The 18,843-nt window shown below is 39.2% G+C and overlaps 1 protein-coding gene across 8 annotated transcripts in view; it reads right to left on the reverse strand.

The window, feature by feature from the left end:
- ptprea (protein tyrosine phosphatase receptor type Ea) overlaps positions 1 to 18,843 on the reverse strand; it is a 270,285-nt gene that overhangs the window by 23,427 nt on the left and 228,015 nt on the right. For all 8 annotated transcript variants that reach the window (XM_060841967.1, XM_060841966.1, XM_060841968.1 and 5 more), the window contains 7 exons: positions 18,327 to 18,424; positions 14,500 to 14,619; positions 10,974 to 11,134; positions 3,776 to 3,911; positions 3,316 to 3,465; positions 2,170 to 2,263; positions 1,002 to 1,078 (listed from right to left, as the gene is read on the reverse strand). In XM_060841967.1, coding sequence (XP_060697950.1) covers positions 1,002 to 1,078; positions 2,170 to 2,263; positions 3,316 to 3,465; positions 3,776 to 3,911; positions 10,974 to 11,134; positions 14,500 to 14,619; positions 18,327 to 18,424 — 836 coding nt within the window. The remainder of the gene's footprint in view (positions 1 to 1,001; positions 1,079 to 2,169; positions 2,264 to 3,315; positions 3,466 to 3,775; positions 3,912 to 10,973; positions 11,135 to 14,499; positions 14,620 to 18,326; positions 18,425 to 18,843) is intronic.

The raw sequence follows: 18,843 nt of genomic DNA on the forward strand, positions 1-18,843 counted from the left end.
TAGTAGTATACTGTATTCTTTGGAAAGGTAATTTTGCAAGTTAAAGGAAAATGCTTTTTTTGTGTTGGAGAAGGAGAACGCAAAATCAAACGTTGCCCTGCTTAAATCAAAGAATGCCAGCTGCTCAACAAGCGCCACCAAGTCGACAATACTTTGAGAGAGAGGTCACATGACCTGGATTGTGGATGTAATAAAGCTATTGGATTTGAACAGAACCAAAGTGTTAATGTGCTTGGAGCAACAGACTTTGCCGTTTCACCATATTTTTTCTGAAACCCCTTTTGAAGTTTCAGAGTTGAAAACACACTGAAAGACGTCATCACACTAAGCAGAGGGTTCCCCAAAGAAGAATTCGGAAATTATTACCACTATCTCCAGAAAACTGAACTCAGCCGGTAATAACTGATGCAGAAAGAGATTCCTGTGCCAGTAGCTCCTGTGTAAATGACTGGTTACAGACCACTCTTTGGACAATCCGTGAAAAATAGTTTTTCCTCATTTAGTTGTTACTTGGCCCATGTACTTTTAAAATGTCACGCTGAAGAATCTTTTTGTATATTTTCAGTCTTTGAAGGTGTGTGTGTGTGTGTGTGTGTGTGTGTTTCAAGAAAGATAGTTGTATATGTTTGCACAATGTAAACCTTTTGCTGATAATCTTTATACCCATGCTTAAGTTCTGTCTGTTTGTTGCTGAAGGAATCAGACAGATCTGTTTTTGATACGGAGCTGAATTGTAGGGTTCTTAATATAACATGAGCAATAACACATTCTTTTCTAAAATTTAAACTTTACTGTGAGCCATGGAGTAGTGGGATAAGGAAAGGAATCTGTATACCCTTCCAAAATAGGTCATAGGAATTGGGAAATAAACCACAAAACATACGAACAATTGAGATATTTTCACTTGTAGTTTATAAAGTTCCTGAAGCAAGGAAAACAGTCTATTTTAAGGATTTATCCAAAACAGTACATGTAAGCACAAGCATGATAAACGTACTTACATCTATGTACGAAGCATTGATATAATCTGAGAACTCTTGCCCTCTTTTCCTGGGCAGAACAACTCTGTTGAAATCATCTTAAAAATACAAAAAAATTGCATTCAGCCTAATACCATTTGAGTTCATCCTTGACAGAAATGCAAGTCAAAATGAGACTATATTCCACCAGGTAATTAGCATCATGAGAATAGTCTTTGTTCTTTGGTCAACTTTAAGGGAAAACCTTACCAGTTTTAGAGGTCTGTGGCCAAGTCATTGAGTGTATTAAGACAGAGATGGGTAGGTTCTTTAAGGGAATCAAGTGTTATGGGGAGAAGGCAGGAGAATGGACTTGAGAAATACATCAACCATGATCGAATGGCAGAGCATACTCCCTAAGCTGAATGGACTGTTCCATATCTTATGGTTTTATGACGCCACACACAGAATGGAATTGGTGCCTCTGATTCCCATGCTAATATCAAAAGAGGGCCATTAGATTAAATTTCAACTCCTATTAAAAAGTGTATAAATAATGCACTGCTCCTCTGTGTATTCACCTACTTAAAAGGAAAATCAGTAGAAATGAGTTTGAGCTAGTTTTTACAATTTTAAGCCACATGCTCAAGGGACAAGTTTACAGAGGACAACATAATGCTCGCCACCTCACCCACCCGCGCCTGAACAATCCCTATGGTCGCTCCAACAATATTTAGCAGCATGGAGATACTTCACCCGGTCTCTGAGCACTCAATCACTTAATTCATATTTGGAAGATAAATTTTAGAGTAAAGTCAAACCACTACAAAAAATCTGAAATTTAAGAACCAGGTTAAACCATTTGGTGTTTCGCTCCACATTTTGTTCAGTTCCCTTGCCTCCCATCACTCTTTAAGGGACAGAGAAGGCAGGACATTTCCTCCAAAGTCTCGGGCAATGCCACCTTTTGATTCTCTCTGGAGTACGAGTAATACAAGTTGCTTTAAAAGAACTCATTAATATTTTTTCATGTTTCTTTTCAGGAAAGAATGAAGTTATGTAGTCATTGGTAACAATTAGGAACCAAGATGGCAAATTGTCAATGGGAACATGAGATATCCAGGTAGAAAAGTGGCCCTATTTGACTTTTTCTTGATGGATGATGGGAATTATTTCAATGTATGGGAGGGTGGAATAAAAGTTCACTTACAAGGAATGATCTGAAGGACTCTGGCTTTTTTCATGTTTATGGGCTTATTTCCTGTTCTCATGTTCTCCTTCCTTATTCGGACAGTAGTTAATTTCTGCAGTAACAACATAGAATGGAAATGGTCAAGCTGAAATCAGAATCAAAACAAATACATTTTTTATACTATAGTTTGGAATTCATCAAGAAAGCAAATGGAACACCGGTCTTTATATCTGGAGGACTGGGGTACTAGGCTGCAGAAGTTCTGCTGCATTTATACAAAATCCTGGTTAGTACTGCGAGCTGATCTGGGCACCACACCTTAAGAAGGATATATGAGCACCAAAGGGGCACAACATAGGTTTACAAGAATGAAACTTGGACTTCAGGGTGAACTTATGCAGTGAGATTGTACAAATTCTGTCCAATTGCTCTAGAATTTAGAAAATTAAGATGTAATCTGATCGAAGTCTTCAAGATATTAACAGAAAAAGACGGGGTAGATACAGACAAACTATTTCCATTTTTAGAGATCCCAGAACTACAGGGCACAGTCTGAGAATTAGGGTCAGACCATTTCAGAGAGATATGAAGAAACACTTCTACAAACATACACAAAACCGATTGTAGATGTTTGGAACTCTTTCCCACAAATGGCAGTGGATGCACAGAGAGTTAGCAATTTTAATTTTGAGATAGATGCATTTTTGTTAAGCAAGCTTATCGAGAGATATGGGTTAAAGGCAGCTTAAGAGAATTAAGCTACAGATCAGCCATGACCTCATTGAATGGCAGATCAGACTTGAGGGGCTGAATAGCCTATTCCTCTTCCTGTGTTACTACATCCTTGGGCCAGATGCCCTTCACTGTCATTACATATTCTGAATTTAAAACTAATAATAAAAGAGTAGTGTAGTGTACAATGATATTACTGTCTGAGAGGATTTAAAATTCTGAGTAGAGTCATGAGTGTTATTCATCTCTCCACTGGACTCTGATCTAGAATTGGCACACAATATTCCTAAAAAGAAACCTATATGTTGCGGAGTATTCAAAAATAGTCAATTAATGACAGATAACTGAGTATTACAGACCAAGGAATTGTGTTAGTAATTAATGCAATGTTAAATGGCAGGTGCCCCTCTGACTATTAACTTACTAACTCACATTAAACTCTTCTTCCAAGCCAGTGACATCAAACTGTCCTGCTTTACTGTGAAGCTTCTGTATATGCTTCTCCAAAGAGCTCACATCCAGCTCCGTGTCACCATATAAGTAATGTTCAAGCAGCGCTTGATAAATGAAGGAGTACTGCATCTGCAAGGAACAATAAAGTAAACAAAACTACATTAACACCTGAACATGTGGTACAATTTTACAACATCATAAATTACTTGAATTTCTATTGGAACTAGAGGAGAGTTCCTGTGACACCAAAAGAGCTGTGTTCAGGCATCAGCTACGAGCAGAGCAATAAAAATATATTAAATCAACTGGACCTAACAATGGCCTGATAGAGAAAATCAGTATAGAATATAAAGAAAGGCCTTCTCGCCCCTATTCCTTTCAAGTGCTGGTACAATTTCAACCTAATAGGAAAAAAAGATAGAAAATGGCTAATACTTACATCAGTTTGAACTAGCTGTGAACGCTGACTACGAATTCTTGACACAAAACCAAAAACATCCACTTTCTGCTCTGCATACATCATATCAATCATAGCATCGATAACAATGAATGTTCCAGTTCTGCCTACACCAGCACTGCAATTTAAAAAGGATTGTTAAATGTCTACGCTTGCACAGTCTTACAATTGGTCTTGTAGCATGAGAAATAATATAATTTTCCAATCTTCCTCATTTTAAATTGCTTATGTTCTAGGTACAATACCCTGGCTCTAGGTGGACAGAAGTTATATTCCATGCTTTTGATCTTGTTATGTTTGAGAAGGTGACAGGAAGGGCCGAATCACTACGAATCTTCATTGTCCTCTGAGAAATCACCTTTTCTCTGATGGTGAGCTCTTCAGGTCCCCACAGGTGAAATTAGGGATTTATAAATGTGGAATCTCAACTGCTTATTCAGGTGCCATTTCTATCTGGTCCAATACACTGCCATACTTGGAAGGCCACAAGTTCATTTTATTTTCCAATAACATTAGATTCAGGCAAGTATTTCAGTGTATTGTAGTGCTAAAGTGTACAAACGGTAACAGAGTTATTGGATTTTTAAGAATTTCAGAGTTAAATATTTATTTCATCAATGTAACTAAGTAATTAACAAGTTCCTTATGACAGACTTTGAACTACCAGGGCGTGAGTGATCCTTGCTAAACAGGCCAAAGCCCCTGCACATGCAACCTTCCTCAATGCTGGAGCCTTAGTAGGTTCACGCATGGAGACACACAAACAATACTTTACATAACTGAGTAGTGTCCCCTCTCCTGACTTCGTGATGGACTAACCACCTTAAACTCTGCAGTTGAACAGGTGATGACTTGGCTCCACGATTTGTGTTTACTAACAAACTAAATAAATAATAAATCAAAGTAACTTGCTTTATCTTTACCCTATTCTGTGTTGATAGTGACACTTGCTTATTTGAACCAACTAAACATATTGTAAGAAATTCTGCCCAGCACTGGGAATAAAAAAAAATGGATTTGCCACTCTGTCAAAGTTACTGACATTTCATAAATCTGAGCAGCACTCGCCTGTAATATACACTGATGTCTTTCAGGGGCTTGTCCTTTGGTAGCACAAATGTTATTGCCAATTTTTTGTTTTGCTCAGTTCTAGAACTGGGTGTCTACAGTACATTCTCCACCCACTGAAAATCTTAAGATACTTTTAAAAAAATTGCTAATTTTAAATTGGGATTAATTAAAAAACAATTGCACAGCTTGGTGAAAATACTTTTTTTTGTGATTATGGAACTCTACATTTCTCACCTTATGGATTGTGTACATGGGTAGGTGTTAGCCATACTGTGCACAAAGTGTGAAATTATAATCATAGAAGTTCCACATTCTACTTTCAGGATAATATTTTTGATCTACTTCAGGTGAAATTATGGAGATATGTGTCCTGCCTTTCAACCAATCTTTGTGAAGGATAATGTATCATAGGGAGCTGGCCAGTGCCTCAGAGACTGTGTTCATTTGAAACATTTTGCGTCAAGTGCGCTTCTCTGTAACATGCATCAACATTTTATTTTGCAAGATGAGGCAGAATAGGGCGTTTCAAAGACAATTTTGCACAAACGCTAATTCCCAAAACAACATATGAGTATGACCAGACTAGAATTAAGAATGAATAGGATGACATCATTCAAAGAACCAAAGAGATTCTACCACATGAAGGTAATTGTCTATTTTAATCAGATATGATCTATGATGTTAATATTCTCAGACTAGAAGTCAGATCAGCTGACAATATTTGTAGCTGCTATAAAAGCTTATTTTAGGAGAATAAATTAATTGACTAACCCTCAGCTGATATTTTCTTTAGATATTAGCTACATATTGGAGACATTTTCTCAAAACAAGCTTCTGAGGTTCCTCTGGCACAGATGGCCTGACCTTTCACTGAAGATTGTTATCGTGTGGCTGGTAATAATGCAATGTACATACTACTTTGACAGTAGCTTTTGCGAGAAAAGATTTCAAGGGAAATACACAATTGCCCAGGTTCCCCGAGTACAACAGTATAAAGAGCAATGCGCATCTCCACAGTCAAACCTATGTTCCACTTCTGAAGGACAAGAATGAGGAATAAAGAGATTAAGGAATTGTCTCCTGAAACAATTGAAAAGATTCTCGATTTGGATTAAAGCTAGAACAACCTTGTTTTATGCAAAGGGGAGACAGCTGCCTACATCAGAGCTTGTAGCCGATGCGCTCTGCTTACAAATATAAGTAGCACTGCTACCAGTATTGATTTTCAAGGAAGAAACTTCATAATACATGAGAAGAACAGTTCACAGAATTAATATGTAAGGTTGTGTAAAATAGAAATTCAAATCCCAAGATAGGATTAGCAAAAGCTTTGCAACCTAACATATACAAACTCATCTTATGAAAGTAAAGATGAAAAGATATTCAGCAGTGGATTTTCCTTCAAGGCAACTGTGCAAAAGCTTATATAGTTACTTCATAAACTTTAATAGAGCTGCTTTTAAAAGGAAACACAAAAGGTAGTTTTGAAATGAGATACCATAAATGATGGGTGAAAAATTGGCCTCATTAGCACGTAATATTTGGATACTAGAAATGCAAAAATGAAAGGCAACAATTTAAAAAGTCCAAATCCATATTCATAATTGGAATTATACAAGATTGCTTACAAAGGTCAACTAATCACCCTTGTGCATTTTCTCACTGTTGGTCCTCGCTTTGCCTTTACTTCTCGTACCAACTGTACTCAGTTAACTAGGTTAACTAGCTCTCTTGCTGATGGAATTTAGGTAATGCATGATTATGGAATTATGTAGATAGATAAACAGGTACTGGAGTTACAAAGTTACCACAATCAAAAGGTACATTTGTAATTTTGTTTTTTTGTTACTGTGTCTAATTTTGGAAGCTACGAATGAAAATGTTGGGAAAATTAAAGGGAATATTTCAGTTGTAGTCCCTATTTTGCTGATTTTCTGACATTAACTAGGTTCACACAAATACAAGAAAGACAATAATGGGTGATAATGGAATATTATTTTACTGCCCATCTTTACCATTGCAATAACATTTGACACAAAGGACGCCATAATCTGATTTGAATTTGGAGCTATTTTGGTAGTGATAGGGTATTTCAAATTGCACATCATCACTCTCCCCATCTCCACCCCTTTCCTGTTCCCTCCAGCCACTAACCATCAATTCCCCCACTCAGGTTCATGATTAATCACAGAGTAATCAACCACAGCCCTTTCAAATTTAAAGAATAAATAGCTGATCTGTTTATCTGCTGTGAAGCAGCTCTGAGCCCCATCGTATTATACTGTTGGAGAAGGGGAGTGTGTTTGTACTATAAGAAAATTACATAATTTTAGGATGGTGCAGTTATATAACACACCCTCCAATACTAGGGGACATGCATTTAAGGTGAGAGAGGGAACGTTCAAAGGAAGTCTCAGCAGCAAGTTTTTTTTTTAACCCAGAGAATGATAAGAGTCTGGAACACACTGCGAGGGATGTTGTTGGAGGCAGACTCGATGGGGCATTCAAGGGACTTTTAGATAAACACATGAGTACGCAAGGAATGGAAGGACATGGGGCAGGCAAAAGGGCTTAGTTTAACTTGACGCCATGTTCGGCACAACATCATGGACTGAAGGATCCATTCCTGTGGTGTACAGTTCTATGATTTAACTGATCTTTGCCATCCTTTATTATATGTCCTATTTATTCTATAATGCTAAGTCATATACACCTGACATCCTCAGCTTTAGTGTTAAATTAGCTGATCTGAATTAGTGCATCTGTGTTAGGTGCTATACCCAGTCCAGAGTACCAGATGCTAAAAGGGAAAATGTCATTCAGAATGCGAGCTCCTAGACGAGGTGACTCTCCATTCTTAACTATGGCCCCAGAAGGAGTAGTCGCTTGGATGCTAAATACTACCTGATGAGAACAGGAGAGATATTAGAAAGCCAGAGAGTGGCACTGCAGGGGTTCTGTCACCAGCTCTGCAAAACCTTCTCTGAAAACACAAAAAAGGGTGCATCCCATTCAACCAGATCATGGTTGATCCACTGGGGTGAACTTTACTGTTTTTGGCTGCAGCAGTTTTGTTGAGTTTCATGAAGGGTTTCATGTTGCAAGGTTACCATTATATCTTATCAAATTCACTTAATGAACTACCTCCCTTGCTCCTATGATGCTCCTCTCATCAGATTCAAGCCCCATTCTACCAATTGCTACAACCAGTTTAACTCACCGGTGCTGGATTATTCTGGAATATCCAGGCACCCATTCCATCTTTAAAAACCATCACGCACACAGCATGGTCAGTCCAAAGCTGTCCTATATTGGTTTTGACATTGGTTTGGGACATAACAGACAAGAGGAAACTATTGCCCCCACCTTTATGGACAGGAACCTGCAGTCCTGTTGGATGGGATGCATGTAGACACACAACCAACAGTGGAGGCCATGCACAACAGGTCATATCAACCTGGACCAAGGTTGCCATTTAGGTCAGTACAGCCTCAGCCATCTGGAGGAATGCACAGCAATGTGGGAAGAACGTCAGTGACCTGCTCAACTCTGTCAGCGTAAGTGCGAATATCTTGTCTCTGATATTTCACACTCACTCTGACTCTGTTACCACACCCACTTTGCACGAAGGCTTATGCTCTATTGCTCTCATTGGTGCCTGCAGCAACTTCCTCACTTACCATCACCCATTCCCAACTCCCAAAAGGACCATTTCTACATGGCCTCAGTGTTGCCAACTCATTCTCTCAGGTCATCTCTCCAGTTGTACCAAAAATAAGAACTCTGCCATTAACTTTAAACTCCCTTACTGCTTGCGTCTGTCTCAATCCAGGAGGACAGCAACTCACAATAGGGTAGAAAATGATAAGACGTGTGTGTGTGTGTGTGTGTGTGGTTGGGGGGGGGGGGGGGGGGGGGGGGGGGTGGTGGAGAGGTGCCTGTCATTTCGCTCCTCACCTTAAAATGGAGGATCTTGACTCAGGCCACCCCAGGCGGCTGACTGGCCATGTCCAAGCCCTTGGACTGTTGTCAGAGGCTGCCGTTGCCTTACTGTGCTGTCCCTTGATTGAAAACTATTTCCCTGGAGTTGACTGAGGACTGCGGACAACCATATCAAGCTCTGGCTTTGTGCCTGTCCTAGACTGCAGAGCAATACAGTAGTGCCGTAAGACTCAGGATAGGGTAGCAAAGTGCAAAAAGGCAAGGCAGGAATTCTGAGAGTAAAACTAACAGTTCAGAGTGAGTGAATACCAAGAGAGCAAATGAAGAGCTCAGAGATACAGACTGGTTCGACCTTTGTGATGGATGCATGTCCCTGAGCACACAGTGTCGTTGCTTCAGCCTTACTGCGATAGTGGCTGGTTCAGTTAGAGGTGCAGCTTTGAAGTGAAGCAAGATACTGTAAGTGGATTTGAGATGTCCCAAGAGGGCTTATAAAACCAAACATATCGGGTGTCAATACCCATGGACATGGTGCCTGCATGGTCAGTGTCAAAGGACCGTGTCCCAAGATATTAATGCCTAGCTCCAACACAGAGGCCATCTGGAGCAAACACTGAGCTAAAATTGCCAAGTACCCACTCTGATGTCCATGTTGAGAATTCTTGGCATCTTGTTTTGTACATTTCAGGTGGCGGGATAGGAAGCTACAGATTACTGAGGCAAGATGTGCAGTTAATAAGGTTCTTAATAAGCGGTCATCCTGCCTACTCAGCAACCTGCTGCCTCACACAAATTTCACCTTAACGCTTGAAGCTCCATTAAAAGATGCAGCAAAGTTGCTGCTGCCCTGAAATATGCCTCACTGGATTTCTCACACGATTCTGCCTTCTCTCAATTTTCTCACCACAGTCTACAATAGTCAGCCCCCTACAAGATTCTGCCTTCTATTTCAATGCCATACGCCTGGTCTCTCAGCATACTGCTTGACATCTGCAGTCTTGAGAAGTCTATTTATTTTTTTTCCTTAAGCATATTCAGTAGTTGGCCTCCACAAACTGCTGTATTGAGAATTTCACAGGTTCCCCACTTTGAGTGAAGCAATTTCTCTGCATCTCAGTCCAAAATGGCCCACCCTTTATGCCAAGGCCAACCCCTTATTCTGGACCTCCCAGTCATGAGAATCATCCTTGCCTTCAGTTCTGTCAGAATTTGATGCATTTCAATAAGGGACCCTCTCATTCTTCTAAACCCATGCATACAGACCCTGCACATCCCATCTCTCCTTTTATGTCAAATCTGCCATCCCGTGAACCAGTTTAGTGAACCTTCACTGTACTTCCTCCATGACAAATATATCTTTTATCAACTAAAACCATTAAAACTGCCCACAATACTCCAGGTGTGAAAAGTGTGTAACACAAGTGGAATCCACAGAAAGACAGGAATAAAACAGAGAAGCAAAATTTTTAAAACATCATCTGGAAGTCAACAAAGTTGCTAAATTATTAACTCTGCTTCATTAATATTTTTCTCTCACAACTTAGGAGCTCTAAAAAAATTCAGACTGATAAAAGGATTGTCTGTAAGTTATGCTAGGTAAAAACAATGACTGCCAGATGCTGGAAACCAAATTCTGGAGTAGTGATGCTGGAAGAGCACAGCAGTTTAGGCAGCATCCGAGTTATGTTATACATATTAAATGGAAGATAAATATCAACTGATTAAAAATAATCTTTTCAAAGAATGACTAATAGTTTTCTTGAGGAAATTGGGCATAAGCCAAAGTTCAGAACATTCAATAGTTATTTCAAAAGGGAAGTGCAACAACATGTGAAATGAATATTGATTGAATTATGTCTCTCAGTGGTCAGTATGTTCTCTGTAATGCAACACACTCTAAAGCTACTGAGTTTTCTTGCGTTCCCATTTACCAGTTTGTAACCTAAATTAAATTGTAAGTTTGTGGAAAACTCCAGCTGTTCTGGATCTAGACAACACATAGTATGGCACAAAGCAATTGTTAGAGTTAGGCATCAATATTAATCAAAAGTTTCCTGCAGCACACCACAGACAGCCCTGCAAGCTCTGGCAAAACCAACTTGACTTTGCGTAGCTTGGAACAATAATGCCACTTGTTGTGGCAGAAGAATGTAAACTTAACATTTACCTGCAATGAACCACAATAGGTCCTGAATAGGAAGGGTTCACCATTTTAACCTTCTTCAGAAATTTGAGCATGCCAATGGGTGCAAATGGTACACCAAAATCAGGCCAGCTCGTAAAGTGAAGCTGTGTTATTAGTCTTGGAGATTTGTTGCCCACACTTTGCTGTAACAAATGCAATAAAAACACAACAATGATTTCGTAATTGGCATGTATTAAGAAAGGTACGATTACACCGAAATGATTCCAGCAATTAACCAAAACTTGCCATTCTCTTATTACCTAACACAAAATCAAGGAGACAGCAAGAGACAAATGTTACTATATCATTTGGTCAGAATTCATAATGGCTATTAAGAGAAGTACACTGAAAATGTTGTGCCTTCAAATGTAATATAATACTTACTGACATTGGGATATGTTAACTGTGTTCACAAAATTAAGTTTAATCTAACCTCCAATTTTTATTGTTGAGGAAAAGTACCAATTGTATCTCAAAATCTTGATCAACTTTAATTTTTAAAAAAATGATGTGACAAGCACATTGTTTTAAACATGTAGGAATTGAATGGCATTTATAACTCAACAGAGAAGATGCGATAAGTGAATACACCTTGGAATGGGAAACCCTGCTGTGTTTTGAGTTAGCTCAACTTATCAAAGATGGCAGTACATGTGTTTTTGTTCATTGCAGTCTGTGGACTACAAATGGAAAGAATGTTAATTAAGTTTGTGATTACCAAATGTGACAGATGTGCCTTTTCATGGTTTGCTAGCTTGCTGACACTTCGTGTGTAGTCTTTGATTTAAAGAATGGCCAGTTAATGCAGGCATGTAAGAACGCTGAACAGTACTTCTTATGATCTCTTAAACCTGCTCCACCATTGAATACAATCCTCTGCTTCAAATCCATTCATCGTGATGTGATATTCTTAATGTCCCTAATGATGGATTACAATTTTAAAGGCTTGAAAACTCCAGAAAAAATAGAAACATTGAACATAGCAGCAGGAGAAGACCATTCAGCCCTTTGAGCCTGCTCTACTATTTAATACAAGCATGGTTAATCATTCAACTCTGTACCCCATTCTCGCTTTCTCCCCATGACTTCTGATCCTTTTAGCCCTGGATTGGAAGAAGGAGTTTAATATGGATAAATGTGAGGTATTGTATTTTGGTTAAAAAAAACTGGGGCAGGACTTACACAATTAATGGTAGGTCCATGTGTAGTGTTGTAGAACACAGAGACCTAGGGATTCTGATATATATTTCTTTGAAAGTTGCATCACAGGTAGACACGGTGGCTAATAAAGTGTTTAGCACACTTGTCTTCATTGCTCAGGCCTTTGAGTATCGGAATTGGGATGGCATGTTGAGGCCTCTTCTGGACTACTGTGTACAGTTCTGGTGACCCTGCTATTAGAACAATATTTTTAAATTGGAGAGGGTTCTGAAAAGATTTACCAGGATGTTGCTGGGGCTGGAGGGTTTGAGTTATAAAAGAAGGCTGGGACATTTTTCAAGGAGGTTGAGAGGGGCTTTATAGACAATTATAAAATCATGAGGGGCATGGATGAAGTGAATAGCAAGGTCTTTCCCCAGGATGGAAGAAGTTTAAAAAGGACATGAGGGGCAACATTTTTTTTACACAGAGAATAGTTCACATTGGTTAGGCCACTTTTGGAATATTGAGTGCAATTCTGGTCTCCTTCCTATCGGAAGGATGTTGTGAAACTTGAAAGGGTTCAGAAAAAGATTTACAAGGAATTGCTTGAGTTGGAGGATTTGAGTTATAGGGAGAGGTTGAATAGGCTGGGCTGTTTTCCCTGGAACGTCTGAGACTGAGGGGTGACCTTAAAGAGGTTTATAAAGTCATGAGGGGTATGGATAGGAGAAATAGACAAAGTCTTTTCCCTGGGGTAGGGGAGTCCAGAACTAGAGGGCATAGATTTAGTGTGAGAGGGGAAAGATATAAAAGAGACCTTGTAGAGGTATATATCCAAGTCTCCATGGAATTCACTATTTAGCTTTTCACACCATCTATGCTTACTTCTTAAGTAAGTAATGTCACTTTTCCCCATTATGTTCCAACTGCTGTCTTGTTGTCCATTCATTTAAACTGCCATAGCTCTGTGTTACCACTTTGCATTCTCCTCATGGCTTACATTCCCACCCAGTTTTGAATCATTAACAAATTTAGGTAGGCAGATATCAAAAGTAATCTAAGTTATTAATATACATTGCAAATAGCTGAGACCTCAGCACTGATCTTAGCAGCACTCCATTACCCAAAGCCATTTATTCCCCACTCTCTGTTTCCAGCCCTTTAATCAGTTCTCCATTCATATTTGTAGACTATCTTTAATTCCACGAGTCTTTATCCTTCATATTAAACTTTTGCACAGCATTTTACTAAATGCCTTTTGCAAATTCAAGTGGACTATAGCTACCAGGCATTTCTGTTGGATTTCTGTTGTTATCCATCGCCTGTGCTCCAGCAAAAGTCAAAACTTGTAGTTAAGGAAGGTGACAAGGCAGCATTCTGGAAGACTAGAAGATATATTCTTACAGTTATATGACCATTATTTCAATATTATTTTTAAATCCATTGTAGGTCAGGGGATACATTTGTTGGGACACTTCCCACATTCAGCATAAGCCAGAAAAATGTAGTCCATGCAATTCAATTGGTGGGTAATGTTAGCTGATGTAACAATCCAGACTTCAACAGGCAAACCTACTGTCTGTAATGTTGAACTAATTCTGTAATCAAATTCATACATATCGTGCAGACAGATGAGAAAAATATGATAATGTGGGAAGGGGGGTCTTTTTAGAGGCGGAGGCATATCATATTTTGAACAATGCAATGGCTATAAAACATTGCTGAAATCATATACTTCAGTTAAGTAAACAAAAACCTTAATAATCCTGTAATGCTAAGAATAAATGCTGTCAATGCAAATTGGCAATAGAAGTAAAATACTACTGAAACTGGACAAAACAGTTAAAATAATCAAACTCTGGTTTGTGTCTCCGAAAGGTACTGTAAACATTACATTTGCCTCTGTGATGAGGTATTTTTGTGAACTAAACATAAAATAAAACCATAATGCTGGAAATACTCAGCAGAAGCATTGTCTGTGAAGACAGAAACATTCCAGGGTAATGACATTTTATCACTTGAAGAAAGGTGACTGAACTGAAACATTACCACTCTCCATACATGCTATCAGGATAACTATGACTTTCTGTTCATAAAGTATTTTTATATTATACTATAAGTTATTAATAAAGTAAATCTTATGTACAATGGTCTATTCACTTAAGAACTAAAATTTATCATTAAACTGCAAACTGTAATAAAAGATGGTGACAGTATTTGTCAGTGAAGAAACAACAGTCAGTTATTTTTTTAAAAAGGGTAGCTGACAAAAATCCAAATTAATTGAGGCAATAATGAAATCATTTTAAATACTTATTTTTATAATATGATTCATAAAAGAAGGGCAAAATGAGAAAATACTTGCATTCTGAATAGTGAATTTGCGAATGGTATAATCCACAAGAACGGTGACATCTTCCACTGATACCCGGATTGCTCCATAGTTCCACAAACCCTGGTCAGGCCAGTACTTGTAGCATTTTTCCTGAAGGATTAAGCACATACTTTATGATAATTTGTACAATAAAAATTGAATTCATTTCAACGATGGCCCTAATTACCAAAGGAGAAGTACTCTTTGCAAATCTATGATGGATACTGTCTTCTGTGGAGAACCCTTTTGCTCCTTCCTCCGAGGACTATTTCTCCTCTCCACACCCTCAGCTCCATCTCTCGTTCCTGCTGGAAACCCTGGACACTCCAACAGCCACCCTTGTACCTGTTAGCTTGTCCTCCCTGTGAACAGAAGGTAATGACCCCCACCAATTCACCCTCAAAAAAACCATACTTCTACAGGAGAGAGTGAGAACTGCAGATACTAGAGAGTCAGAGGCGAAAAGAGTGGTGCTGGAAAAGCATAGCAGGTCAGGCAGTAACGGAGGATCAGAGGAGAGTCGACGTTTCGGGCATAAGCCCGAATGCAACATTCCTGATGAAGGGCTCATACCCGAAGCGCTGACTCTCCTGTCCCTCGGATGCTGCCTGACCTGCTGTGCTTTTCCAGTGCCACCCTTTTCGATGCTGTACTTCTACAGAATTTGCAATAGCAGAATAAAGTCAAAAAGACTTCAGCTGCACATTAGACGACTCATCCTTTTAAATAGCTGTTAGTGAGAGAAGCATTCTATGTGAATGATTATCACAGACACTCATTGGACTCGCACACTACAAGTTTCCAAAACCTGAATTAAATCAGCTCGAGCAATCCCCTCACATCACAATATACACACTTTGAAAGTTTCAGTGCACATGTTGATGTCCTTCATTGCATGGGGTGCCCTGCATGGCACCACATAAGTGGCAGGTGTTGCATGTCCTACTTTCTAATCTCAGGGCTTCCACAGCAGCACCAAGCGGTATCTATTCTGAAATCTCACCACTTTCTGCGTCGTTTTCCTGTCTCGCCAGTAGGTGGTGCTCAAATTGGTTTTGAACAATATATCAGATTTGTAATGTTGCCTGTAACATTACAAATCATTCACATTGCTGAGTTTATATCTAACCTTCAACACTGGTGATATGAGGCTACCTCTGCTTCCATCTCACAGCTCCACCACCAATTATAATGCTGAAAGCCTCAAATTACTGCTGTTGAACTTTTCAGTTAAGTTTTATTTATTCATCTTTTTATTTGAAATATAAATGCTTAAATCTTAATTTTATAATTCTAGTATACTGCTAGCCTTTGAAAATGCTGCTCTTTGCCTCCATATTGTTGCTAACTTTAAAAATAAATCATCTCTTGCTCTTCAGCTTTCCGTCAATCTCTGTTGTTTGGCTTCATGCTTCCCTCCCAAATCTTTTACTATCTATATTCTCGAAATATGTATTTACTTCATAAAATGGTTGGCAGTTCCCTCAACTTCAGCTTCTCTCCTCATTTATTTCTTTCCATTATTCAGTCTCTTCCTGCTCCTGAATCCGAAAGCACAATTCCCAATCATCACCCTATCAGCACATTTCACAACCACATTCCCTGGGAAAAAACAAATAAATCTCAGGGCTTCATCCTATTCCCCCAGCCACTGTTACTCCCCAGCCCCAGCTTCAATTCTACAGCATGCACTTGCTCTCTATTTATGCCCAAGTTTCTTGTTTAAACCCTGGCCTCACTCCAAATCCCAGTTTTCATTCTATACATCTGTTTCTACCCTAAAATCAGCTTGATTCCTTTTCCAAGCCCCATCTGCTTTGTACCATACCCATTTCGCCACAACCCCTTGAGCCAGAGGGTGGAATTTAAACATTGGAACTGGTTTAACTCAAGGGTGTTGAGATACAACACTTTCCTGACTGTCCCTTAAAGCTCAGGGCTGGATGCCAATTGAGGCCGTTAAGAAGCCACAGCATGGGGCAAGAAACATGCCATCTTGGATGCATCTATCAGGATTTCCAGGGGACCTACTCAGGATTGGGCCTGGTCCCTTGATGTCAGACATTCTCTGTCCAATCGATAGACTGACATTAGGAAGTGGAAAACTCCTCTGTCCTTGCCTCTGAGGTGATGATTGCTTCCATGCAATGATTATTCTAGCCAGTGATCCAATAATTCCTCCTTCAGGACTGAGTGGAAATATTAGCAAGGGCCACCCCTCAAAGTGATGCTCTCAGTCAGGATTTGTGTCCCACTGGAGTGGAAGATCTAATGCTTTCTCATGCTGTCTAATTTGTGTCAAGTCTCACCAATAGACATAACCTGCGATTCCCAAAAGTTCTCCATGAGGGGCAAGACCGCTGAAACACCCACCTCATCATCTACTACAGGCTCTGCTCACATCTGACCCCACAAGTCTTAGTCCAAAACAAATGGAAGATTCACATTCTATTCTACAGCTTACTAAACATCACAGAAGTTATTTTGTTTTATACTAAAATATGCAGTACCTGTCCAGCTATTGTTAGAAATTGATTCTGTTTCAAGAGCAGTTTGGATGAGCAGCAGTAACTTATACTGTCCAACTTGCACTGCTCAAGCTCCGGAAATTGGATGTTAAATTTACAGGTCCAAGAAAAATGACAAGCAGGTTGACAGTGATTCTGATCGTGAGGTACATTTGCTGTCATGCTGAATCTACACTTGCTCTCTGAATTTGCACCTTCATTGACAGCAGGTTGTGAAGTGCACAGCTGTTTGGTTACCCATGGTTTGTCTGTCACAGAAGCTGGACCAATATTCATAATTGTCCAGTAGGTGCCCTTTGAAATAATGCTCCTGGATGGTGTCCCAGTGCCCTGCTACCTATGGGTGCAGTGAAAATTCCAAAGCAATGGCAGGGACAGGAAGAAGTTCAGAATCTAGTCATCATCAATGAACAGCCCGTTTGAGTCATGGGTGGGGGAAAACAGAAGGTGAATTACAAATCACACGTCATCAAACCCAAACAGTCGAGTGCACATCATCTGGATGCAATGTGAGGAATATTAAAGTAATTTATTCCATGTGATAATGTCTCAACACTAAAAGGTTATGATTGGGCACAGTACAGAGTTGGCTGGCAACCCAATGTTCCATCTCCTCTCTTTTTCAAGCAGAAGCAGACCCTACAATGGCTGCCTTCTCCTTTGAGGTTGGTGCTCTGTAGACAGTTTGCATCTCCTGGCAGAGCTCAGCATCATAAGTGGGCACAGAGGTCATTGATGGACCTGTAGAGTATCTATATTTGAAGAGTGTTCCACATGACCAATGTAGATGTGGCCCCATGTTAGGAGCTGTAAATTATTTGGGCATCAGATCATGAGCCCCAAATAAAGATCAAGCCTCTGGTTCAGTATTGGAAGGCGCTTGTAGGCCCAAATTCCCTTACAAGAGAAACAGCTCTTTGACATTTTCACTCATTTCATAAATATAGCTTCAAAAGCACTTTTGTACGTGGTTTGTTTTAATTCCTAAGCAAAGTTATCCACTATTTTATATTTATGATGCACTTGTTGTTAGACAGACAGAATACTGATGTCTCACAAAAAGAAAAAATTCAGATAATGAGTTGACAGGAAATTTTGTAATTCTAGAATAAATCAGTAAAATCCGAGTACTTTTAGTTAATAAAAACTTATCTGTGAAAACATTAAATGAATAATCTATACCTTAACCTATAGCATATATTCCAAACATGAAAAGATATTTATAGTAGGCATCATCTTCTCTTATATAGTTTTAACAATCATCTAATCTTGGGATATTCACATACTCACTTCCTTCTTCTCTTTTACATTTGTTAACATAACAATAGAAGCAGATTTCTGTTCCCATATCATTCGCCAGAAATCTGAAACAGTCTCTTCTTTGGGACCTTGGGAATAGAGATACAACAGTTCAAGAAATAATTTTGAATAAAAGATACATGAACAAAACTTCAATGCTTGCATGGTATTATTTTTACATTATTTTCATTTTTAAAACACGATGAAAGCAAACTGTATTTCACCTGGATAAATTTGCATAAAACAGCTTTCATGGCTGGATTTATTTGACAAAAGAATTTGCACAGCTTTTGTAACTGTTTCTTTAGATTAAATTAGATTCCCTACAGTATGGAAACAGGCCCTTCGGCCCAACAAGTACATACCGACTCTCCGAAGAGTAACCCACCCAGACCCATTCCCCATATTAACCCCCAACTAATGCACCTAACACTATGGGCAATTTAGCATGACCAATTCACCTGACCTGCACATCTTTGGATTGTGTGAGGAAACCAGAGCACCCGGA

Source organism: Hemiscyllium ocellatum, chromosome 22, assembly GCF_020745735.1.
Source record: "Hemiscyllium ocellatum isolate sHemOce1 chromosome 22, sHemOce1.pat.X.cur, whole genome shotgun sequence".
Lineage (NCBI taxonomy): Eukaryota > Metazoa > Chordata > Chondrichthyes > Orectolobiformes > Hemiscylliidae > Hemiscyllium > Hemiscyllium ocellatum.